The following is a 27,027-nucleotide window of genomic DNA, read 5'->3' as shown; positions in this document are numbered from 1 at the left end:
TGGCTCAGTCCTGTGGTGCTGTAGCAGGTGTTCACCACTGGGGCCCTCACAGTGCACCACCAAGGATATCACCACTCACAGGATATCACCAATCACCACTCACAGTGCAACACCAAGGATATCACCACTCACAGGATATCACCAATCACCACTCACAGTGCAACACCAAGGATATCACCACTCACAGGATGTCACCAATCACCACTCACTGTGCACCACCAAGGATATCACCACTCACAGGATATCACCACTCACAGTACACCACCAAGGACATCGCCCTCATTTAGAGTTGACATCCTGGCATTGATAACTCATAACCAATTGCTTCACCTTTTCAGTATGCAAACTTGGTATGGTTCGTATCAAACTTGAATCCAATAGAGGAGCAGGTTGACAATAACAGTATGTATAGTACATGTGTACATGCATGTGAACAGATGTATATGGGTTTATTTGTATGTGGGTCACGCTTCTTTCACAACATACAGTACTGATGATAGTATCAACCCATTCCAGCTTCAGGTCAGTATAAACTGACTGTAGAATAGGGTAGAATCTCCCACTGACCTGGAGCCTGTTGCTGGACCATCTCTGAGAGGTCCTGGAGGTGTATGAAGAGGACGAGGCCTCCGGCCCCGAACAGCAGAAGGAACCAGAAGGAGCAGGGCAGCTTGACGGCCGTGGCCCTCATCCGTCTTCTCCCACGCAGGGCGTCCACTATCCTACACTCCACCCACAGCATCCTGCTATCCTGCCTCAGCTCAGACTGCTGCCTGCGGAGAGAGAACAGGGACAGAGTCAACGCAGATAGGACAGGACATAAGATATAGCAGCGCAATACAGGACATAGCATGACATGACATAGGGTTAAATGGGTTATAATGTCATTAATATAGGTAGGCTAATCATGGTTCTTCAACAGTGTTACATCTGCGCCTGCCACACCCTCCACTGCTCATCCTGTGTCTCCTTGACTTGCCGCCACTCCGCCAGTGCTCTCTCCCTCTCCCTGTGTGTGTGTGTGTGTGTGTGTGTGTGTGTGTGTGTGTGTGTGTGTGTGTGTGTGTGTGTGTGTGTGTGTGTGTGTGTGTGTGTGTGTGTGTGTGTGTGTGTGTGTGTGTGTGTGTGTGCGTGTGTGTGTGTGTGTGTGTGATGTAATTGTGTCGGCGGAGACAAGTGTGCTGGAGTCAGAGCAGCCCCCACCAGCTGCAACCTGTTCCATAATCAAGACCTCTACAAATACTCAGTCCTGCCACTTCCACACTGCCAGATCGTAATCTCTGCTCAGTCAGTCTACGTTTCTAGCCGTTTGTTACTATTTCGATCCTGTTATCCTGTTGTGCCTGTTTTCCTTGCCTGACACAGTTCTGCCCGCTCTGACTCTGGTCCCTGTCTCCAGTCCCACATCTCCTCATCCTGCTACTCTGCCCTGGATTCCCCACTCTACTGCTCCCTTGGATTCCCCTCCGGACCTGCTTACCCTGTCCCAACCCCTCTCGCTTCAGCCTCAGCCTCCGCACCTGGTTTCCTGCAACCCCCCAAGCTTCCCCTGGCCTGCACTTCATCTTCCCCCTGTGTTTCAATAAATACCTTGGTTTCTTCATCCCAGTGTCCTCGTCTGAGTCTGCTCTTGGGTTTCCCTGTTTCACTCCGCGTAACAAACAGTTTTCTTCTCATTGGATTAATACAAAATGTGTTCACCTTACTGAGTGACAACTATAGAAACATATTCTCTTTGTACTGCTAACAGCCTACCACACAAGATTAATGAGATGTTACATTTTATAAGCGGGACCTACTTAAAAGACATACTGTGCAGTATTAATGATAATCATTGGCTCTTTGAAGTCCGTCTGTAAAACCACACGTCCTAAATGTGTTAAACTGTGGACAACTTTACATGAAATCTAGAAGCCATGTTTTTTATGAGTCAGTGAGTCAGTATGAGGGTCCGTACTCAGACTATAATGAATGGTGGCCTGTGCACGAGAGAAAAAGCATCTAAAGAGTTCAATGGGATCTCACACTCAAAACATAAACAGGAAAAAACCAAGGCGGCGGAGATGCAAAAATGTACTTTATGTAATCGAAAGAATGCTCGAAAGAATCGAAAGATGCTCGAAAGAATCCAAAAAGGTGAAAGTGCAAAGTGCTAAACATAAAAATGAGCATACGTTTCAGCTGCTATGCCTTCATCAGTGCTGTACAAACAAATTAAGTGGAGACACGCACTTAAGAAGACGACACCTGTGTGTAACAGGTGTAACAGGTAACAAGTTAACTAGATACTGGTGAATAGGGGGTCATCAATGGCATCTATAAATATACAGAATGAGACTAGAAAAATATAAATAATGAACACATATAATTGAAAATAAGAAACAATTCATCAGCCCATATGAGTTAATTGATGTCATAACCTTGGAGACCAATAGTAGTCAATCAGATATCAAACCACTTTGGCTGGCCTTCAGTCATGGATAAATCAGCCAGTACAATCAGATATCAAACCACTTAGGCTGGCCTTCAGTCATGGATAAATCAGCCAGTACAATCAAATATCAAATCACTTTGGCTGGCCTTCAGTCATGGATAAATCAGCCAGTACAATCAGATATCAGACCACTTTGGCTGGCCTTCAGTCATGGATAAATCAGCCAGTACAATCAGATATCAAACCACTTTGGCTGGCCTTCAGTCATGGATAAATCAGCCAGTACAATCAGATATCAAACCACTTTGGCTGGCCTTCAGTCATGGATAAATCAGCCAGTACAATCAGATATCAAACCACTTTAGCTGGCCTTCAGTCATGGATAAATCAGCCAGTACAATCAGATATCAAACCACTTTGGCTGGCCTTCAGTCATGGATAAATCAGCCAGTACAATCAGATATCAAACCACTTTGGCTGGCCTTCAGTCATGGATAAATCAGCCAGTACAATCAGATATCAAACCACTTTGGCTGGCCTTCAGTCATGGATAAATCAGCCAGTACAATCAGATATCAAACCACTTTAGCTGGCCTTCAGTCATGGATAAATCAGCCAGTACAATCAGATATCAAACCACTTTAGCTGGCCTTCAGTCATGGATAAATCAGCCAGTACAATCAGATATCAAACCACTTTGGCTGGCCTTCAGTCATGGATAAATCAGCCAGTACAATCAGATATCAAACCACTTTGGCTGGCCTTCAGTCATGGATAAATCAGCCAGTACAATCAGATATCAAACCACTTTAGCTGGCCTTCAGTCATGGATAAATCAGCCAGTACAATCAGATATCAAACCACTTTAGCTGGCCTTCAGTCATGGATAAATCAGCCAGTACAATCAGCCAGGGACATATCTCATTCTTATGCATCTGCAGCGGAGATGCATCTATTGTTTTTCTGGGAACACACAACCTCTGATCAACTGGATCAAACGCTGGGAAGTGTATGTATCCCTCTGCTGAATTCATTAAACAAACACATAAGGATGTTTGTGAAATGTATTCTGATTATCATTTTTCATTTTTCTACCATATTCACAATTCCCATTTATGGGATATAGCTATTAGTATTTAGTATGCACTATGATCTTTTAAAGTATGAATACAAGAAAAACATACTCACAAAAACTGTATGTGGACTGAATGTTGCACAGCTTCCAATGACAAACTTGTATTCTGTTCTGTTTTGTATAACTTACTGCATATCTAATTTCCCTTGGCAATAATGATCTTGTTGAAAAAAAACAGGTGGCCCAGAAACTATTTATGGTCAGAATTAAACGATTGGCTCCATAACAAAGAGACAAAGAAAGATTCAGTTGGTGGCCCTAGTCCATTCACTATTCAATTACTACCTGAGCCCAGGGTTTGACAGGGGTAAAATGGGAGGCAAAATCATGTTCACCGCAGAGCTAATTATTAGCTTATTTATGACAGCTGGCTGATCTGTGGTCAGGAGTAATCCGTTCTGCTGCTGTGATGGAGATGACCCATCAGTAAATGAGATGAGCCACCAAACTGACTGCTATTCTGTTATGTAGAAAAGACCAGGGTTCAGATGGTATTTGTTTTCTTTCAAATAATCTGAGCAACTGACTGAGGCTACCAGGTGCGAAAGATTTGCACTTTTGGGACTATTATGTTGTTTCCATTGTGCTCGGCAAGTTCAATCAAGCACAGCTGAAGTACAGGTCTGTTTCTGCACTCCTTTGTTCCGGTTATCCAATTGGCTACAGTATGATAGTGGCAATGTCTCGCTCTCTTTCTGTTCATGTCGCTGACATGCATAACATCCCACACCTCCCCCATCTAGCATACAGTCAGCCCCACACCTCAGCCGGCAGCGGCCCCCAGCCACCTCACACATTCCCCTGCCCCCTGTGACGGTGACCTGGCTGCCAGTGGCTGGCTCTGCAGGGGACACGTACACCCAGACACACTCAGACAAAGGGCTGATGACGGCTCAGACGCAAACAGACATGCTCAAACACCCTCACACATAACACCCAAACACCTTTAGAGTAGCTATTCTCTCTATGGTGCATAACAGCAAATGCTACAGATGAAGTCACAGGTAGACTATTAATATACAGACAGCCCCTGCAGTAGTGTTCCCATGTTCAGGTGTAAAAAGACAGAATATTACACAGCATGGCTGAGAGTGCCAATGTCCTAGCTACACTGCTATATGAAGCTTTGGAATTAATGAATGCTTTTTAAATGTATTTTTATTTTATTTCACCTTTATTTAACCAGGTAGGCCAGTTGAGAACAGGTTCTCATTTACAACTGCCACCTGGCCAAGATAAAGCAAAGCAGTGCGACAAAAACAACAACACAGAGTTACACATAAACAAACATACAGTCAATAACACAATAGAAAAATCTGTAGAAGAGTAGGGAGGTAAGGCAATAAATAGGCCATAGAGGCAAAATAATTACAATTTAGCATTAACACTGGAGTGATAGATGTGCAGATGAAGATGTGTAAGTAGAGATACTGGGGGGCAAAAGAGCAAGAGGATAAGTAACAATATGGGGATGAGGTAGTTGGGTGTGCTATTTACAGATTGGCTGTACAGGTACAGTGATCGGTAAGCTGCTCTGACAGCTGATGCTTAAAGTTAGTGAGGGAGATATAAGACTCCAGCTTCAGTGATTTTTGCAATTCGTTCCAGTCATTGGCAGCAGAAAACTGGAAGGAAAAGCGGCCAAAGGAAGTATTGGCTTTGGGGGTGACCAGGGAAATATACCTGCTGGAGCGCGTACTATGGGTGGGTGTTGCTATGGTGACCAGTGAGCTGAGATAAGGCAGGGCTTTACCTAGCATAGACTTATAGATAACCTGGAGCCAGTGGGTTTGGCGACGAATATGTAGTGAGGGCCAGCCAACGAGAGCATACAAGTCGCAATGGTGGGTGGTATATGGGGCTTTGGTGACAAAACGGATGGCACTGTGATAGACTACATCCAATTTGCTGAGTAGAGTGATGGAGGCTATTTTGTAAATTACATCGCCGAAGTCAAGGATCGGTAGGATAGTCAGTTTTACGAGGGTATGTTTGGCAGCATGAGTGAAGGAGGCTTTGTTGCAAAATAGGAAGTGAATTCTAGATTTAATTTTGGATTGGAGATGCTTAATGTGAGTCTGGACATTAACATCCTTAATTCAATAAATGAAAATCCATGGTGTTATTGTGTCCAATCACTGCACTATTGTCAATGCTGTTACATAGAATTACAAGTTCGGACCAGAGAGTTTCATAGTTGTAACGGTCGTCATAGTCGTTCTCCTCCTCAGACGAGGAGGAGCATGGATCGGACCAACACGCAGAGTGGTTGGTGCTCATATTGATTTAATCAAAACGAAACTGAACACTTACAAATACAAAAAACAACAAACGTGACAAAACCGAAAACAGTCCCGTGTGGCACGAACACTGACACGAGATACAAACACCCACAAAACACACGTGAAACCCCGGCTGCCTTAGTATGATTCTCAATCAGGGACAACGATTGACAGCTGCCCTGATTAAGAATCATACCAGGCCGAACACAAAATCCCAACATAGAAAATCACACATAGACAAACCCACCCAACTCACGCCCTGACCAACTAAATAAATACAAGACAAAAGAAAACAGGTCAGGAATGTGACATAACCCCCCCCCCCCCCTTAAGGTGCGAACTCCGGGCGCACCAGCATAAACTCTAGGGGAGGGTCTGGGTGGGCGTCTGTCCACGGTGGCGGCTCTGGCGCTGGTCGTGGTCCCCACCCCACCATAGTCAATCCCCTCTTCCGTAGCCTCCTCCAAATTAACCCCACTAGATTAAGGGGCAGCACCGGACTAAGGGGCAGCACCGGACTAAGGGGCAGCACCGGACTGAGGGGCAACACCGGACTGAGGGGCGGATCCTGGCTGGCTGGCTCTGGCGGATCCTGGCTGGCTGGCTCTGGCGGATCCTGGCTGGCTGGCTCTGGCGGATCCTGGCTGGACGGCTCTGGCTGGTACTGGCTGGACGGCTCTGGCTGGTCCTGGCTGGACGGCTCTGGCTGGTCCTGGCTGGACGGCTCTGGCTGGTCCTGGCTGGACGGCTCTGGCTGGTCCTGGCTGGACGGCTCTGGCTGGTCCTGGCTGGACGGCTCTGGCTGCTCATGGCTGGACGGCTCTGGCTGGTCCTGGCTGGACGGCTCTGGCTGCTCATGGCTGGACGGCTCTGGCTGCTCATGGCTGGCTGGCGGCTCTGGCTGATCATGGCCGGCTGGCTCTGGCAGCTCCTGGCTGGCTGGTGGCCCTGGCGGATCCTGGCTGGCTGGCTCTGGCTGGTCCTGGCTGGACGGCTCTGGCTGGTCCTGGCTGGACGGCTCTGGCGGATCCTGTCTGGCGGAAGGCTCTGGCTGCTCCTGTCTGGCGGAAGGCTCTAGCGGCTCCTGTCTGGCGGAAGGCTCTAGCGGCCCCTGTCTGGCGGAAGGCTCTGAAGGCTCAGGACAGACGGGCGGCTTTGAAGGCTCAGTACAGACGGGCGGCTTTGAAGACTCAGTACAGACGGGCAGCTCTGACGGCTCGGGACAGACGGACAGCGCTGGGCAGGGAGGCAGCTCAGACAGCGCTAGGCAGGCAGGCAGCTCAGACAGCGCTGGGCAGGCAGACAGTTCAGACAGCGCTGGGCAGGCAGACAGTTCAGACAGCGCTGGGCAGGCAGACAGTTCAGACAGCGCTGGGCAGGTTGACAGTTCAGACAGCGCTGGGCAGGCAGACAGTTCAGACAGCGCTGGGCAGGCAGGCAGCTCAGACAGCGCTGGACAGGTGGGAGCAACTGGAGAGAGAAGACGGAGAGACAGCCTGGTGCGGGGGGGCTGCCACCAGAGGACTGGTACGTGGAGGTGGCACCGGGTAAAACGGACCGTGAAGGAGGACACGCGCTCTTGAGCACCGAGCCTGCCCAACCTTACCAGGTTGAATGGTCCCCGTAGCCCTGCCAGTGCGGTGACGTGGAAAAACCCGCACTGGGCTATGCTGGCGAACCGGGGACACCATTTGTAAGGCTGGTGCCATGTACGCCGGCCCGAGGAGACGCACTGGAGGCCAGATGCGTTGGGCCGGCTTCATGACACCCGGCTCGATGCCCAACCTAGCCCGGCCAGTGCGGAAAGGTGGAATAGCCCGCACTGGACTAAGCACGCGTACTGGGGACACCGTGCGCTTTACCGCATAACATGGTGTCTGACCAGTACGACGCCCTCTCACTCCACGGTAAGCACGGGGAGTTGGCTCAGGTATCCTACCCGGCTTTGCCACACTCCGCGTGTCCCCCCCCCCCCCCAATAAATGTTTGGGTCTGACTGAGTCCTGTGTCCTCGGTCTCTGCTGCTGTCTGTTCCCACTCTGCTTGATCCTTTTTTGGTGGGTGTTTCTGTAACGGTCGTCATAGTCGTTCTCCTCCTCAGACGAGGAGGAGCATGGATCGGACCAACACGCAGAGTGGTTAGTGCTCATATTGATTTAATCAAAACGAAACTGAACACTTACAAATACAAAAAACAACAAACGTGACAAAACCGAAAACAGTCCCGTGTGGCACGAACACTGACACGAGATACAAACACCCACAAAACACACGTGAAACCCCGGCTGCCTTAGTATGATTCTCAATCAGGGACAACGATTTACAGCTGCCTCTGATTGAGAATCATACCAGGCCGAACACAAAATCCCAACATAGAAAATCACACATAGACAAACCCACCCAACTCACGCCCTGACCAACTAAATGAATACAAGACAAAAGAAAACAGGTCAGGAACGTGACAATAGTCGCCTTCATAATAATGACTTTTTGACTTCCCATTTGACTTCCTGACCTCTACCTGCAGAACATCTACATTGTGCTACATGCAACATGCAAAAATGACACACACACACAATGTCTCATTAAGACAATGGTCAAAAAAAATCTTAATCTGGGTTTACATACAGTATCGATATTGTGCAAAATGCACATTTATATTTAATGAGCACATTTGAGTAATATTCCAGCTATAGCAGCCTGAAACCCAGCAGACCAGCTACTGGGAGCTCATTAAATAGTACCACAGCATGAGGCTAGAGAGGGCAAAGGAGTTGCAGCTGGTATTGTGAAAGTCTCCAATGAAAGACATTCATAGAATTATTATGGGGATGCAGTGAAGAATAGCGAAGAGGAAATGGAGGGAAGTTTGTTGAGGAAACAGTTTCTCAGTACAGTATGGGTGTGTCCCACATGGCATTCTATCCCCTATAAAGTGCACTACTTTTAACCCTAGCCCTGTGGTCCCTGGTCAAAAGCACGTTTTTGTTCTGCATAGAAAAGCTTTGGGCGGGTCGCCCTAGTGTTTTTTCAGGCCGCTTATGTCCAAATAATAATATTATTATTATTATTTTAACTGAAAATCGGGATAATTAAATGTTTTCAGTGTTAATTAGACAGTCAGGGAGAATCAAAAAATCTACAAATTATGCATTCAGGAGTAGTTTTGTCATGACATGGGGCCCCCATTGATTTTGTTATAATGTTGAGTCACTCAGATAGCATCAGCCATGGCAAGATGTGTAGAATTGCAGGAAATTAGCTTTAGAACAACTCAATTTTGTCACTGAGACCAACAAGAGGGCCTCAAAAATTTTGGGTCGGTGACCGCACCATTGACCACCCCCATGGCCACGCCCCCACCACGCCCCTACCACCTAAGCCCCATTTTGATCCAGAAAAAAATCTAAAAGTAGTGAACTATAAAGGGAATGGGATACCATTGGGATGCATCCTATTACCTACACAGGAAGTCTTCCAAACCTCCCAGGTAATAGCATAAACACAGCACACAGCACAGAACTAGATGCTTGATTCACTCTCTGTGGGCTTTCAAATGCGGTCTCTTTGTGTGTTGAGAACTTCTTATGACTCATTCTCAGCTACGGTACATAAACATCTCATTTTCATATAACTGAGGTATAAAAGGTAGGCATATAATTTTGTCATTTGAACCCCAAGAGCTACTGTATGGATTTCCATTTGTGAGAAGAATAAAATGAAAGAAGGAAAGCAGAACTGGGTGTCTGGTTTGTTTGTACGAGGGTAAGAGATATTTCATGTTGTGATATGTATTGCATAATGTAGCCATAGAGATAGGAGAATGTCTTTACTGGTGGTGCAAATCTTAATGCTCACCATCTCCTTTTTTTGTTTCACGATAGTACATAACATACCTGTCGATGTGTTGAGCGTGGTGTCACTGAGGGAGGTGGTTACCAAGTCATGGTGCAGCGTTGGTCCTTAAAACTATAATAGCCATCTGTTCTTTAGCAAACAGTTGTATCTCAATCATGATAACTGTTTGTGTGTAGAATCTACACTGTAGATGATGAGTTAAAGAGACTAGTATTAAATTGCATCATACCATACGACAACAAATTGACAATGACTTAATTTGACATTCAAACGTCAACTGTCCCTGAAACCGTTGTTCCTTGCCTTCCTGGGCCCAATGTATACTCCCACAAAGTCTGTTTGCCTGCATGGGTAAACACACATACTGATCAATAGAGATGAGTCTGTACTGACCTCCCGTCCCTCCCCTTTAATCAATGCTTAATGCTTTACAGACAGACAAGGCAGAAACCATTTTAAATTCTTGAAATATAAAGTTAGTTAAACCTAAACCAGGAAGTTGAATGGAGATCCAAGGGCAACATGGAAGTGTCTAAAATGTTGCTTAAGTATTAGGCTCTGGCAAAGTCTTTATGAAGGTATCAATAGGATCAAATCCATTCATTCACTGTCTGTGCTTTTAGAATGCATGAGATGGATAGGCCTACCACTGTTCTATTACTCAGATTTGAGATGCGGGTCTAAGGATTGTTTCTTTCCACTCTAACAAATTAGGTCTGACATAACACAGAATAACTCATTAACAACATAACAGAAGCTGCTTTAGCGATATTGTCCGTATTGTCCCTCGACTTTCTGTTCACTCAATATACTAATTCAAATACAAAAGGTTAGGTTTATAGAGAGAGAGAAAGTAAGAGAGAGAGAGAGAGAGAGAGAGAGAGAGAGAGAAGAAAGAGAGAGAGAAAGAAAGAAAGAGAAAAAGAGAGGTGTAACTATCACCTACCTGAAACCTAATGCAGAGGAGTCCCCTAAGCTGTGCTCTTTTGTACTGTCCTTTACTGAATTACGCTCTTCACATTCAATCAAATAATTGCAGCGTCGAACACAATAATGCAAATTACAGTTTAATTCAATTGAACGCTGCTTTTCCTTCACAGTTGTATTCAATCAGCAACCCATTTTAAAGTGTATACATAATGCTGTAATGTGAAGCCACATCATAATAGATCGTAGAAACTCCTATTGCACTAAAGTCTGACTAAGACCTTGGAAGCTGAGCATATATTACACTAAATATGTGTCCTTCATTAGCTGTGAAGGGGCTATATCTAAACCTCATTAATAAGCAAGGCCAAAAACAAGAAGTCCTGAGAGATACTAACACTTTGTTTGATGTTGCATCAAATTTTGCCGGTTTGTCGGTTTGGATGAATTACATGAGGGTAATATGAGCATAATCTACAGAATGGGCCAAACTTCCTCCACTGCGATGTGAGAGACTGGTCAACAACTACAGGAAGCATTTGGTTGCAATCATCACAGCTAAAGGTGGAAAACCAGTTATTGAGCGTAAGGGGGCAATTGCTTTTCACACAGGGGTATTGGGTGTTGAATAACTTTGTTAATTAAATCAAATAAGTATAAATTTTTGGGGGTTATTTATTCACTCAGGTTCCCTTTATCTAACAGGTTTTGGTTGGAGATCTGATCAAATCAAATCAAACTTGATTTGCCACATGCGCCGAATACAACAAGTGTAGACTTTACCGTAAAATGCTTACTTACAAGCCCTTAACCAACAGCGCAGTTCAAGAAGAAGAAAATATTTACCAAGATAACATTCAGTATCAAAAATATGCAAAAATTGAGAAAATCAGAAAGGGGGCAAATACTTCTCATAGCACTATATATACTGGAGACACATTACATCATAGCTCCACTATACCCAAAGTAACTAAACACAGTACAGATCTGTCTTTCCATCCAAAATGAGGGCACACTGTGCAAAAGCTGTTTGAATCAACGTTGCTTCCACGACATCTCAATGAAATGACGTTGAACCAACGTGGAATCGACGTTGAATTGACATCTGTGCCCAGTGGGGAATGGCGTTTGTTTTGCATTCAGTGACTAGCATGACAAGACGTGTAAAAAGGCCTCTCCTAGACATGCGGGTAGTGTCAACTGACCAAGTCTGTGAGCATCAGAGCATCATACATTTTTCTATATATTCTCTGTATATTCTGTTTATCGTCTATATATTCTTTCTGTATATTCTGTTTGTTGTGGTCAGCACCATTTCATCAGGTAAAATTGTGGGCAGTCCCGTGTGGATTGGTTTGGTTTTGAAGTGCATTAAGCGCATTTAAGGATTCGGACCAGCATGACTACCCGCTAGCCTCACACATCACGGCCTTTCCGTGTCAACCTTTTAACAAACACAGTGTTCTAGCTAGCCCATGGTGTAAGTTACAGTCTGTCCTTTACTCAAAAGCTTTCATGAAAGGCTAGTTTGCCAGCTAGGGTCTTTCTAAAAGTCTCTCTGCTTAAGAACAAATAAATAGTTTGCCAACCATGCGGGCAAAAAGATGCCTCCACAAGTTAAAATCCATGTGGGTGGATTTAGCACATTTTGATGGAATTATATGAAATATGAAGAGGAGAATTACATGTTGTGTTGATACAGTTGGACAGTTGGAGAAGGACACAGGAAAAGACAAGTCCATTCCAGTTTCAGTGCTACATCTCAAGTCAGGTTATTTATCTGTACTTTTATATTTCAGCTTGCTTGGTACAGAGCTAGAATAGTAGTCAACAAGTCAAAAGCAACACTTTGAAAGTAAAACACTAGAATGCTTTTTTTCCAGCCTCCAATTGGCAGAGAAAGATCGAGTGCAGAGAGGCAGACATGTTATTAGTTCGATGTGTGGCTTCTTGCTGTACTCTCTGCACAATTTGAAAGGTGTATGTTGACAGGGTGAGTCAATATAATTCTGAGTGCACACAACTAGTCACGCAAGCGCCAATGCCCACCGGGAGACATATCTCCTCAAGTCTTCTCCAACAGCTGAGTGCATAGAGTGTAACTTACAAGTGCTCTAGAATATTCAACAAGAAGATATTGTATATGTCTAATACTTAATGTTACCAAGGACCCATTAACAACCATGGGAATTAGCTGGTAGTACTGTATCACCCCATAAGTGATATTGTTCCAATAAAGACGCACCTCTTATTCAGCCTTCCAAAAAGTTACACATCATGAATGTAAAATCAACATACACATTAACAGTGTGGCGGCAGCAGCCACTGCGATGGGAGTTATTTGTAAAGCTCTGGATTCCATGGTCCTCCCCTTAAACAGTTTGATTTACAGTCTTAAATAAAGCAGAGGCGACCTTTCATCAGATTTAGACAGACAATATTTTGCTTGGGTGTCCAGCATTAATGTGGATTAGCATGACAGATGGGAGACATGCTGCAAAATCAATACCTCTGTCAACTCAACAAAGTCCCTCTCCAACAGAGAGGAAAAACAAACAAACAATGGCTGAACTGAGTCTGACTGGTGGGCTAAAATAGATGTTTCTTCAAACTGAGTCTGACTGGTGGCCTAAAATAGATGTTTCTTCAAACTGAGTCTGACTGGTGGGCTAAAATAGATGTTTCTCCGAACTGAGTCTGACTGGTGGGCTAAAATAGATGTTTCTTCGAACTGAGTCTGACTGGTGGGCTAAAATAGATGTTTCTCCGAACTGAGTCTGACTGGTGGGCTAAAATAGATGTCTCCCCGAACTGAGTCTGACTGGTGGGCTAAAATAGATGTCTCCCCGAACTGAGTCTGACTGGTGGGCTAAAATAGATGTTTCTCCGAACTGAGTCTGACTGGTGGGCTAAAATAGATGTTTCTCTGAACTGAGTCTGACTGGTGGGCTAAAATAGATGTTTCTCCGAACTGAGTCTGACTGGTGGGCTAAAATAGATGTCTCCCAGGCTGAGTCTGGCTGGTGGGCTAAAAAACAGTAGATGTCTCTCTCTTGTCTCTCGCATCACTCACATGTAGTCAGCAGTCTGAAAACAACAATTATGACTATCAAACTTGGCAGACAGTGTATAGAAAAACTTATGTTTCAAGTTCAACTGCAATATTCTGAATCAAAAAACATATAATTCAATTGTAATGAAAGTTATGTAAAAAGGGTGATGTACTTTCTCTGTTAAGCAGAATGCCTGTGCTCTGCTCAGCTCTGCTTTGTTAGCAGTGAGAGCTGTCAGTATGAGAAGTATAGCGCTACACCACACAAGCTCTATATTTAACTCATTTCAATGGCTAGAACACCAGACTAGCTTTGCCAGTAGTTGGAGTTGTCAGTCTATGTAATACTGGACATACAGGTACGACACAAGATCTGTATTTGACTTAATTCAATCTGTAAAACACAGACAAGCCAGATTACCTCTGATATTTAGTATTAGCTCAATCGTTGATTTAGAGGTCTGGAACAGACAGAAACGCAATGTGGAAGAGAACCGGGGAACTGGACATATATAGTTCATTTTTATTTAACCTTTATTTAACTAGGTAAGTCAGTTAAGAACAAATTCTTATTTACAATGACGGCCTACCCCGGCCAAACCCTAACCTGGACGATGCTGGGCCAATTGTGCACCGCCCTATGGGACTCCCAATCACGGCCAGTAGTGATACAACCTAGAATCGAACCAGGGTCTGTAGGGACACCTCTAGCACTGAGTTTTATACATATATTTACCTTTATTGCAGTGCCTTAGACCGCTGCGCCACTCGGGAGCCAAAATAGGGCTAGCACGGTGTGGTGTTTAACCAGACAGAATCCAGGGGGAATGCAGATGTTTGGAAATGTCAAGTTGCTGACCTCAATAACAACGCAACACACAGATTCGCCTGAACCTTATGCAACAGAGACGTGATGCCATTTTCATTCATGGTTTTCTGGAGCAATCTCCTACGCAGACTGTTTAGGCAAACAGACACTAAGGTGTATTATAGAGCACTGAGACAACAGTAGGAACCTGCAACCCTCAGGATAACTGTGATGGATTGGGTGTCCTTAACCTGTTTGTCTGACAATGAGACCCTATCTGAGTCTGAATTTGTTCCACTGATTACAGCCTTTTGAGACCAGGGTTTGTTTTTCCCTACAAAGTGACTCCTTTACAAGTACAGTATGGCACTCTCGGGATTGTGACGGGTTTTCTCAGAAAATCTACCTAACAGGTATTGATGACACTGTGCATACTCCAAACACCACAAACAATTACTCATTATGCACCTTTGTTACTGTCATTATTTCCATAATCATTAGTGCTACATTGGGGAATTAAACAATGGCCTTTATTACTAAACTAATGATTGGTTTAATCATGCCATGATTTACAGACTCAAGTTTATGTATCTAACTCATTGTGTGTGAATGAAAAGGTCAGTGGAATACAGTGTCACCTACAAATATAGGATCTTAATTTGAATTATATTGTCACGGCATAATAATCCTACAGCAACAGGATTTTAATGTTTAGTCCATTGTCTTGCTTGAGTGAATGTTAGGCTATTGCCTGGCTAAAAGTATGCTACATGAAAAGTGCAATACTGTTAATATAACAGTGTGTTAGTGGGGTTTTCTGTGAATTTATGTAAATCACAAAGCTCATCTGCATTTCCTGCAGTACAGGAAAATTATCAGCAACAAAAGAGTGATCCAATTAAGATCCTACATCTGTACTACAACATGGCATCTGAGATAAGATCATTCCAACCAGAACTTTAACCATAGGTTTACCACATGGTGGTGGTATGAACGTTTTGACAGAAAGCTCTGCTGTCTCTTCTGCCCCTGAGAAGTTAATTACCATCCTACAGAATCTCCTATGCATCCATTTGACTTCAATTCACATGAAAGCCAGGTGAGACGGCAGGGACAGACTACTGAAGATTTGGTGAGACCTGTGTGACCCAGATACAAAGGAACTCAGACAGACACAGTAATGTTCTTTCAGGACTTCATCAGAAAACATCACAGTGAACTCTACTGAGAACCAGGACACAAATGTTGAGACGCACACATACATACAGCAGGCCCAACCTTAATAATACTGTAAAAATACTGGTGAAAAGGGTTTACGTTTATCCTATGATGTTACCCTTTCAGCGGACAATTGGCTCTGTCCGTCTTCTCACAGACACATGCATTGTCTTTATGAATCCATTGTTTATTGCATTGAGTCAAATCAAGTCTTCACCAACAATATGCAACACCATGAATAATTCCCACAAAATATGCGCACGTTTTAGACCGGGCACAGCATACCTCAACTGACTGGCAAATTGACGAACACAGTTTCATGAATAATTTTACATTTGAAATAACATTTTGTTTTGCCGACTAAATTCTGATGATGCGTTACAGACAAACTACATCAGCTACCCTTTCTGACAACCAACCAAAGGGACAACAATAAGTCCAAGACCAGTAGGGTAAAGTACTTAAGTAAAAATACTTGAAAGTACTACTAAAGTAGTTTTTTGGGCTATCTGTACAGTACTTAACTTTACTATTTATATTTTGGACTACTTTTACTTTTACTTGACTACATTCCTGAAGAAAATACTTTACTTCTTAATCCATACATTTTCCCTGACACCCAAAAGTACTCGTTACATTTTGAATGCTTAGCAGGACAGGAAATGGTCCAATTCATGCACTTATCAAGAGAAAATCCCTGGTCATCCCTACTGCCTCTGATCTGACGGACTCGCTAAACACATGCTTCATTTGTAAAGTATGTCTGATTGTTGGAGCATGGCCCTGGCTATCCATAAAATAAAAAAATGGTGCCACCTGGTTTGCTTAATATAATGAATTTTAAATGATTTATACTTTTACATTTGATACTTAACTATTTTTAAAACCAAATACTTTTAGACAAGTAGTAATTTGACTAGTAGAGTGACTTTCATTTTCACTTCATTTTCTGTGAAGGGACTTTTTTCACCACTGTCCAAGATAAAATGACAGAGATGAACCGATCCATCCTGATCAGCAAGGGGAATAGTCTAGACTTGGACCTTGATGTTATCCAACAGCCTGTTTATTGGCACATTCTCTCCCTGTAATGATATCAGGGAAGGAAGAGCTGATTTAAAACTAATTGCTCCTACTTCTATTCCATTTCACAGCCTGAATCTTTCCTCTAAGTTCTCCCCCCGAGGACTGGCAGATAAAATAGAGCATGTTGATGGTGATGGGAACCGGATTTGATGTTGCCCTTGATATACTAAACAGTTCTTTGTACTTAGCATAATTGGGCCGCTTGGTTCTCAAACCAAACTTTGGAATTCCCTCCTTACAGGGGTAAGTGAAACTCTTTTTACTCCATTCTACCATGCATTGGCGTTTTGATGAAGCATGTCCAACGGGTGTGTTATGCTGTGAATTGAGTTTTCACGGAGCAACTGGTGTCATTTGAAAGAATGAGAGGGAGAGAGATAGAGACAGACAGAGAGAAAGAGAGAGAAAGAGAGAGATTTCCATAGCCAGGTGACAGGTCTCAACTACGAGAGGAATTAAACACTTGGGAATGAGGGATTTCCATTAAGCATTGCGCCGTGAGGGATTGAAAAATATATTTGAGGAAAAATGCTTTTAAAAGCAATCTGAATCCTGGAAAAACGATGCCTGATAACTAAAATTCTCCTCCTAAATCTAAACACAACAATTGCCAAGGTATGGCTGCTATAATTAGATGTTCTATTCTTTCCTTTTTCCATTATGATGCAAAAATACAGCCTATGCTTCTTCCAATTTATATAATTTCTATACAGACTCAAAAGGCCAGTGGTAAAATCTGCCAGCTGAGAGAATGATCCTTTGAAAAGGACAAACATCACAATATGACAATCTTGGATGAACATTAGAAGGTATTGTGTTATTTGATATTTACCCTAGAGAGTCTTAGGAGGCTTACTCAGCCAATAATGAAGAAACCCATGCCACATATATTTAGATCTATCCCACAGATAGCAATGCAGCTGTGGATATTAAATGGAGAGAGAGGAAACATGAAATGAGGTACACATCAAAAATATTGAGACCATGTTACAGTAAAACACTTGGAATGTGGAGCCTCGAAACAGAACCTCATAGAAATGGAAATACAAAACTATGACAACCAACCATGGCATTCTGTTGAATCACGTGAATCATATAAACTCATATGTATTTATGGCAGCCTAAATGTGCCAGATAGATTGCGCCAGTTTGGCACTACATTCATCTAAATTACTGGCAGCGTAAAGGAGCCAGCGATATTGTGCAGGTCTGGCACAGCAGCTCAATAGTCTGATACTGTATACATGACCTGTGGTAATGTAATCAATCAATCAATCAATCAAATGTATTTATAAAGCCCTTCTTACATCAGCTTATGTCACAAAGTGCTGTACAGAAACCCAGCCTAAAACCCCAAACAGCAAGCAATGCAGGTGTAGAATGAGTGTCAAGGACTTAAATTCAGTGATGGCACCCAGAAAGGGGGACCTCAAAATTAGAAATCACTGGAATGCAGCCAATCTTATCACAAATCTATTTAGACTCCCATTGCTCTGAGCAGAGCAGACTGTTGCTCCTTTAGGACCGAATTTGAATAGCATCTATTAAAGAAGCAGTTTCTCAGACTGGTTTGCCAGATTGGGTTGGTGCTTGTCTTTAAAAGAGAGAGAGACAGAAAGAAAGAAAGAAAGAAAGAAAGAGAGAGAGAGAAAGATAAGAAAGAGAGAAGAGAGAAGGCAAGAGAAAAGAGAGAGCGAGAAATATATATCTAGAGAGAGCACTCCATGCCAGAAATGATGAAATTTCACTCAAATGCATAACAGCAGGAGAATGTCCCCAGCCTCAGACAATGATAACAGAATAAAGCATTATGCAATGAAACCAATGGTCAAATAAAGCTGTAAGTAACCCAGTGGTCGTGCCTTTGGTTTTCGTTAAATCATAGGATAAACCAAACTGATGTCACATCTCTGATTGAAACCAGTCACAATAATCATGTTAGTACTATAACACCATGCAACAGACGGTATGCCTTTGTCAAATCATATTGAAATGGTTTGACATACACTAGTTGTTATTCATGTGAATTGACTCTCTTGGTGCTGATGTCATTACAACAGGATGTTGCCATGTGCAACCTCAGGGGAGTATGATACCTGTTGGGATTGTTTTTTTCTTCAGACTGTAACACTTTCTAATTACATTTCAGGCATGGAATGAGAAACCTACAATATGTGAATATCCTGGTATAGTGTTAATAACATGCGTATTAGGCTCTCTGGATGGTGTGGAGTATATGACAACACAACAAGGAGAATGTAGATGAGAACATAGAAAGGAGACTTCTCCTCTGCTCCAGGTGCTTTATGTGGAAATTAGAAACAAGCTATACAGTAGATATGCCAATCATGACAAAGTGACTGAATACAACATTGGTAGTTTCCACACCTTTTAAAGAAAGATACTCATTTATTTGTGGAATTGCCGACATGTGAAGAGGTCTGCAGAACATCTGTCATTCTTGTAAAAACACAATTCACAATTTCAGTTAGCGTGACGCAACAACAGAAAGTGAAGGTGCTCAACAAAAATAACTGGTGCGACAATCCTGAAGTTCCAGCCCACTGCAAGCCTTGTTCTGTTCCATGCTTTGGTGAGATGTCACTGAAAAACACAGCCAGGTTATTTTTTTACCACTATCCATCTTTACATTTCTGAATACATCAGGTATAAAATATACTTGATATCCCATTTCTTGGTGTCTGAAAATACTTCCAGTAGCATTAAGAATGCAGTGTTTAGATACGCTAATTAAACATTACGTCTGATTTATCATACATATAATGCTTGTTTCAAATTAAAAAGCAACGCTGAGATGCTGACTAATGAGTGATGGGTGGGTTGTTCTCCGTTTGTCTGAAATGAGCCTGACTTCCCCTCAGCTAAATGGTGTTCAGCATTACCAAGCAGGTCCCAGCCAGCACTGAGCTGTTTGCTTTGATGGTGCCAGGACCAGCTGATTAAAACAGAGAGCAGGTTGGTAATTGCTGAAATTAGTGAGAGTGAAGCCCCACGTGGTGCAGCAGTCCAAGCACCCCCCCCCCCTCCCCACCGCCTGCATTGTCCCTGCCCTTTGTTCCCAGTTGATTAATCCTTCAAACTGTCCACTGTGGGGTCAGATGAAAGGTGGTCCGATGTTGAGCTTCGGTGGGAAGACGGAGTCGTTTTCATATTTTGCATTGCTTTGACAGCATTGTTAACCATCCTTCCCTATCACAGCTATTTTACAGTGGAAGCTACTGTACGGTACACTCTGTCCCCGTTACATTATCTCTCTAACAAAGGTGTCATTATTAGCACATGTCAAAGGAGAGATAAAATTGAAATATAATTGAATTTGGTCCAGACTCCTGTGAGGATTATGATTACTAGCAAAGCCATTCTGTAGCAGAGAAGAAATAGTACTGTCATACAGCACAAACTATTTGCTCTCTAGTTCCACATGTTAGATGTTCCAATCTGATTCGAGCCAAATGAGCAAAAGACTGAATATGTACACAGATAATGTACCAAAAGGATCTGAAAAAAATTGATTCAGCAGCTTGATCATCAAATATAATGTAACATCTGCAAAATCTTTTTTTTTAATTGCTGCTCTACAAAAATGAAACATTCCCTAGACAATATCAACGAGAGCCACAGTAAACACTTGACCATCCATTATTTAACGTCACAGACAGTTTACAGCAACAAGCTGAGAAATTAGACAAGGTCAACGTTTCTCGTAAATTACCTAGAGGACCCAGGCGCCACACCAAATCCAATCCCCTGAGGTGTATTCACTAAACGGAAGAAACATCAACAATGTTTAAAGATGATTATTATTACACAGTTTAGGTAACGGGCTGTAAATTAGTAACTTGGTTGACATTAAGCTCTCATGGCCAGCTGGGATTACTTTATGGTTGATTAATGACATTAATATTCTTATTGGGAAAAAACAGCAGATATATCTGCCTCAACATGATTATGTATCTGTACTAGGCACATATTTTATGTTGTGGGATTAGATATACATTATTGAGATGTATACACTCCTTTCCTGTTTAACTGAGACGTTGATAGGCCATTGCTGAAACACAGTGTCAAGGTCAATATGCTGACAGCACCGGCGTGAACTATGAACTATTGAGAATGGTGCTGAAGGTCAGGTGGGACAATGGGTTGGAAGTAGGTTTTAGCCAATAAGGTTTTCGCATGTTCATTGTTGACAATTAACTTTCACTTTTTAAGCAAGATTCCATTGGAATTTCAGTTATTTAGATTTCTTTGGAAGCTGGGGGACTCATTCAAAATGTATTCTCTAATATTTATATTGACAATATATACAATAGATGCAGGTACATCTATTGTATAAATAGCTATAATATTCATACTCCAAATAGAAAATGTGCTGCAATGGCACAGTGCCCGGTCATGAGCAGAGATGCTGGACTTAAATGACCATACATCACAGACTAGGTAAATGCCACTGGCTGAGCAATATTCATACTACAAAGGACAAGAGGGATAAAAGGGAAACTGTAGGTGATGCTAGAAGTTGCAGAGCACAACCAATTACTTTCCTGTGATGGTCTTCAACACTTTTCAAGACTAGACAGAGCAATAGCTTTCACAAAAGCCCCAAACCCCTTTTAGAAGGTGGTAATTGGTCCAGTACTGTGATCTAACCAGCTCCAGGTATAGGACAAACCTACCACAGCAGAGGCTTTCTGTATTACAAGTTAACTTTCATAGACAAGAGTCTATTTGAATGGAATGAATGAAAATGCACGGGGAGGAGCATTTTTCAGGCAGAAATTTCCTCTTGGTTGTGTGTAGAGAGTTTCTGTGGGACATATTCAACACAGGATTAATATTGTCTGATAAAACATGTATTTAAAAATAACTTACTTCCTTCCTATCCCCAGTTCTGGAGAACAAAGGCAGCAACAGGTGACAATCAGTGGAACTGGTATCAGTACCAGCAGCACAAATGAATAACGATACTGCACCAAATTTATGTTAAGTAGAACATTGTAAAACAATGTGGGACATACTATAAGAGAGTGCATTCAGCTTGGTTACAAATCATGTTTAACTGCTCTTCATTCATTTGTCAGTGTTTTGGACTGTACTGTAATGTACTGTACTGTTATGGACTGTACTGTAATGTACTGTACTGTTATGGACTGTACTGTAATGTACTGTACTGTTATGGACTGTACAGTTGTCACGTTCCTGACCTATTTCTGTTAGTTTGTTATATGTGTTAGTTGGTCAGGACGTGAGGTTGGGTGGGCATTCTATGTTTTCTGTTTCTATGTTGGTTTATGGGTTGCCTGGTATGGCTCTTAATTAGAGGCAGGTGTTTGGCGTTCCTCTAATTAAGAGTCATATTTAGGTAGGTGTTTTCACAGAGTTCGTTGTGGGTGATTGTCTCCTGTGTTTGTGTATGTCGTTACGCCACACGGGACTGGTTTCGGTTTGTTTGTTCAGTGTCATTTATGTGTAGGCTTTTTTCCCTGTTCGTGCGTTCTCGTGTGTTATGTGAGTCCGTCGTTCAGATCTGTCTACACCGTTTATTTGTTTTGTTAATGTATTAGTCGAGTTCGTGTTTTTCGTTAATAAATCATGTCTACAAACTCAGCTGCATTTTGGTTCGATCCCTGCTCCTCCTCTTCTGATGAAGAGGAGGAGGAAAGCCGTTACAGAATCACCCACCTATCCAGAACCAAGCGGCGTGAGTTCGAGCAGGATTCTACACAGGTATCATGGACTTGGGAGGAAATATTGGACGGGAAAGGTCCATGGGCACAGCCGGGAGAATATCGCCGTCTCAAAGCTGAGCTGGAGGCAGCGAAAGCAGAGAGGCGGTGGTATGAGGAGGCAGCAAGGAGACGTGGCTGGAAGCCCGAGAGGAGACCCAAAAAATTTCTTGGGGGGGGGGGGGGGGGGCTAAGAGGCAGTGGGCCAAGGGCAGGTAGGAGACCTGCGCCCACTTCCCAGGCTTACCGTGGAGAGCGGGAGTACGGGCAGGCGCCGTGTTACGCAGTAGAGCGCACGGTGTCTCCTGTACGAGTGCATAGCCCAGTGCGGGTTATTCCACCTCCCCGCACTGGTAGGGATAGATTGGGCATTGAGCCAGGTGTCATGAGGCCGGCTCAACGCGTCTGGTCTCCAGTGCGTCTCCTCGGGCCGGCTTACATGGCACCAGCCTTACGCATGGTGTCCCCGGTTCGCCTACATAGCCCGGTGCGAGTTATTCCACCTCCCCGCACTGGTTGGGCGACGGGGAGCATTCAACCAGGTAAGGTTGGGCAGGCTCGGTGCTCAAGGGAGCCAGTACGCCTGCACGGTCCGGTATTTCCGGCACTACCTTCCCGCCCCAGCCCAGTACCACCAGTGCCTACACCACGCACCAGGCTTCCAGTGCGTTTTCAGAGCCCTGTGCCTCCTCCACGCACTCTCCCTATGGTGCGTGTCTCCAGCCTAGTGCCTCCAGTTTCGGCACCGCGCACTAAGCCACATGTGCGTCTCCTAAGTCCTGTGCACACTGTTGTTTCTCCCCGTACTCGTCCTGATGTGCGTGCACTCAGCCCGGTGCCACCAGTGCCGGTACCACGCACCAGGAATATAGTGCGCTTCGAGAGGTCAGTGTGCCCTGTCCCTGCTCCCCGCACTAGGCTTGAAGTGCGTGTCCTCAGTCAGGTGCCTCCAGTTCCGGCACCACGCACCAAGCCTACAGTGCGTCTCAGCCGGCCAGAGTCTGCCGTCTGCCCAACGGCGCATGAACTGCCTGTCTGCCATGAGCCTGCAAAGCTGCCCGTCTGCCATGAGCCTACAGAGCCTTCCGCCAGACAGGAGCAGCCAGAGCCTTCCGCCAGACAGGTGCAGTCTGAGCCATCGCAACGCCATCGCAGCGCCATCTGAGCCATCCGTCTCCCCAGCGCCATCTGAGCCATCCGTCTCCCCAGCGCCGTCTGAGCCATCCGTCTCCCCAGCGCCGTCTGAGCCATCCGTCTCCCCAGCGCCGTCTGAGCCATCCGTCTGTCCTGAGCCATTAGAGCCGCCCGTCTGTCCCGAGCCGTCAGAGCCGATAGTCAGTCAGGAGCCGCTAGAGCCAGTTATCAGTCAGGATCTGCCAGAGCCGCCAACCAGACAAGATCTGCCAGAGCCGACAACCAGACAAGATCTGCCAGAGCCACCAACCAGACAGGATCTGCCAGAGCCGCCAACCAGACAGGATCTGCCAGAGCCGCCAACCAGACAGGATCTGCCAGAGCCGCCAACCAGACAGGATCTGCCAGAGCCGCCAACCAGACAGGATCTGCCAGAGCCGCCAACCAGACAGGATCTGCCAGAGCCGTCAGTGAGCCATGAGCGTCGAGAGCCGTCAGCCAGCCATGAGCGTCGAGAGCCGTCAGCCAGCCATGAGCGTCGAGAGCCGTCAGCCAGCCATGAGCGTCGAGAGCCGTCAGCCAGCCATGAGCGTCGAGAGCCGTCAGCCAGCCATGAGCGTCGAGAGCCGTCAGCCAGCCATGAGCGTCCAGAGCCGTTAGCCAGTCATGAGCTGTCCCTTAGCCCGGAGCGGCTATTTACCCAGGACTGCCCCTCAGTCCAGAGCTGTCTCTCTGTCCGGAGCTGCCTTTCAGTCCGGAGTTGCCCCTCTATCCTGATGTCCCTCTCTATCCTGAGCTACCTCTATATCCTGATCTATCCCTCTGTCTTGAGCTATCCCTCTGTCTTGATCTATCCCTCTGTCCCGGTGCTGCCCCTGTTGTTGATGTTACCAAGAGGATTTTGTGGGGGTAAGATGAGGGTGGACATTCATAGGGGGAGATGGAAGCTGGGATTGACTATGGTGGGGTGGGGACCTCGCCCGGAGCCTGAGCCACCACCGTGGTCAGATGCCCACCCAGACCCTCCCCTGGACTTTGTGCTGGTGCGCCCGGAGTTCGCACCTTATGGGGGGGGGTTATGTCACGTTCCTGACCTATTTCTGTTAGTTTGTTATATGTGTTAGTTGGTCAGGACGTGAGGTTGGGTGGGCATTCTATGTTTTCTGTTTCTATGTTGGTTTATGGGTTGCCTGGTATGGCTCTTAATTAGAGGCAGGTGTTTGGCGTTCCTCTAATTAAGAGTCATATTTAGGTAGGTGTTTTCACAGTGTTCGTTGTGGGTGATTGTCTCCTGTGTTTGTGTATGTCGTTACGCCACACGGGACTGGTTTCGGTTTGTTTGTTCAGTGTCATTTATGTGTAGGCTTTTTTCCCTGTTCGTGCGTTCTCGTGTGTTATGTGAGTCCGTCGTTCAGATCTGTCTACACCGTTTATTTGTTTTGTTAGTGTATTAGTCGAGTTCGTGTTTTTCGTTAATAAATCATGTCTACAAACTCAGCTGCATTTTGGTTCGATCCCTGCTCCTCCTCTTCTGATGAAGAGGAGGAGGAAAGCCGTTACAACAGTACTGTTATGGACTGTAATGTAATGTACTGTACTGTAATGTACTGTACTGTAAAGTGGCCCTTGGATCATCACATTGTCGTCTGTCACTAATGTAAAGTAGACATTGTATAATCTGTGTTAATACTGAAGATGAAGATTTACTACATAGTAATAGGCAATCTGCTCTTCTGGAAGCCTAATCCTAATTGCAGATGTCAAGTCTTTGTATCTTTACCTGTTGTAGTCCCTCTTTGTCTTCAGAAACACTTCTACTAATAAAGCCCCCATTATTCTATCCATCGCTCATGCTTTCCAGGCCTGCCACTAATGGTGACTACTCAATCTGAACAAAACAGGCTCCATTTGAAAGCTGTCCTTTAGTATACGAAATTGACCGGCTGTAGGTAGCTGAGAGAAAGTAACCTCGTAGAGCAGCGTAGGTAGCTGAGAGAAAGTAACCTTGTAGAGCAGCGTAGGTAGCTGAGAGAAAGTAACCTCGTAGAGCAGCGTAGGTAGCTGAGAGAAAGTAACCTCGTAGAGCAGCGTAGGTAACTGAGAGAAAGTAACCTCGTAGAGCAGCGTAGGTAGCTGAGAGAAAGTAACCTCGTAGAGCAGCGTAGGTAGCTGAGAGCAAGTAACCTCGTAGAGCAGCGTAGGTAACTGAGTGAAAGTAACCTCGTAGAGCAGCGTAGGTAGCTGAGAGAAAGTAACCTCGTAGAGCAGCGTAGGTAACTGAGAGAAAGTAACCTCGTAGAGCAGCGTAGGTAGCTGAGAGAAAGTAACCTCGTAGAGCAGCGTAGGTAGCTGAGAGAAAGTAACCTTGTAGAGCAGCGTAGGTAGCTGAGAGAAAGTAACCTCGTAGAGCAGCGTAGGTAGCTGAGAGAAAGTAACCTCGTAGAGCAGCGTAGGTAACTGAGAGAAAGTAACCTCGTAGAGCAGCGTAGGTAGCTGAGAGAAAGTAACCTCGTAGAGCAGCGTAGGTAGCTGAGAGAAAGTAACCTCGTAGAGCAGCGTAGGTAGCTGAGAGCAAGTAACCTCGTAGAGCAGCGTAGGTAGCTGAGAGCAAGTAACCTCGTAGAGCAGCGTAGGTAGCTGAGAGCAAGTAACCTCGTAGAGCAGCGTAGGTAGCTGAGAGAAAGTAACCTCGTAGAGCAGCGTAGGTAGCTGAGAGAAAGTAACCTCGTAGAGCAGCGTAGGTAGCTGAGAGAAAGTAACCTCGTAGAGCAGCGTAGGTAGCTGAGAGAAAGTAACCTCGTAGAGCAGCGTAGGTAGCTGAGAGAAAGTAACCTCGTAGAGCAGCGTAGGTAGCTGAGAGCAAGTAACCTCGTAGAGCAGCGTAGGTAGCTGAGAGAAAGTAACCTCGTAGAGCAGCGTAGGTAGCTGAGAGCAAGTAACCTCGTAGAGCAGCGTAGGTAGCTGAGAGCAAGTAACCTCGTAGAGCAGCGTAGGTAGCTGAGAGCAAGTAACCTCGTAGAGCAGCGTAGGTAGCTGAGAGCAAGTAACCTCGTAGAGCAGCGTAGGTAGCTGAGAGAAAGTAACCTCGTAGAGCAGCGTAGGTAGCTGAGAGAAAGTAACCTCGTAGAGCAGCGTAGGTAGCTGAGAGCAAGTAACCTCGTAGAGCAGCGTAGGTAGCTGAGAGAAAGTAACCTCGTAGAGCAGCGGAACCGAGTGCAGACTACCAAATCTTTCATTTACCAGCATTTTAGAAAAGAAAGGTGCTGGCTAAGAGTCACTATTAAATATCTATATTCTCTGATACAAGTGAAGCTTCCAGGTCTCACTCAATGTTGCGATGAATTAT

The 27,027-nt window shown here is 44.7% G+C and overlaps 2 protein-coding genes across 2 annotated transcripts in view; both read right to left on the bottom strand.

Annotated features, from left to right (window-relative positions):
• LOC129854446 (carbohydrate sulfotransferase 8-like) overlaps positions 1-27,027 on the bottom strand; it is a 225,004-nt gene that overhangs the window by 174,613 nt on the left and 23,364 nt on the right. Inside the window, exon 3 of the mRNA XM_055921492.1 lies at positions 568-773. Coding sequence (XP_055777467.1) covers positions 568-742 — 175 coding nt within the window. The 5' untranslated portion in view covers positions 743-773. The remainder of the gene's footprint in view (positions 1-567; positions 774-27,027) is intronic.
• On the bottom strand, positions 757-26,927 carry LOC129852931 (dynein heavy chain-like). Its single transcript, XM_055918530.1, has 3 exons — positions 25,622-26,927; positions 4,300-4,410; positions 757-773 (listed from the first exon to the last, which is right to left on the bottom strand). The coding sequence occupies exons 1-3, from the start codon at positions 26,925-26,927 to the stop codon at positions 757-759; spliced, it is 1,434 nt and encodes a 477-aa protein (XP_055774505.1).

This window comes from Salvelinus fontinalis, chromosome 4, assembly GCF_029448725.1.
Source record: "Salvelinus fontinalis isolate EN_2023a chromosome 4, ASM2944872v1, whole genome shotgun sequence".
NCBI classification, from domain to species: domain Eukaryota; kingdom Metazoa; phylum Chordata; class Actinopteri; order Salmoniformes; family Salmonidae; genus Salvelinus; species Salvelinus fontinalis.
The sequence above is the reverse complement of the archived record's forward strand: the minus strand, read 5'-3'. Positions and strand labels throughout refer to the sequence as shown.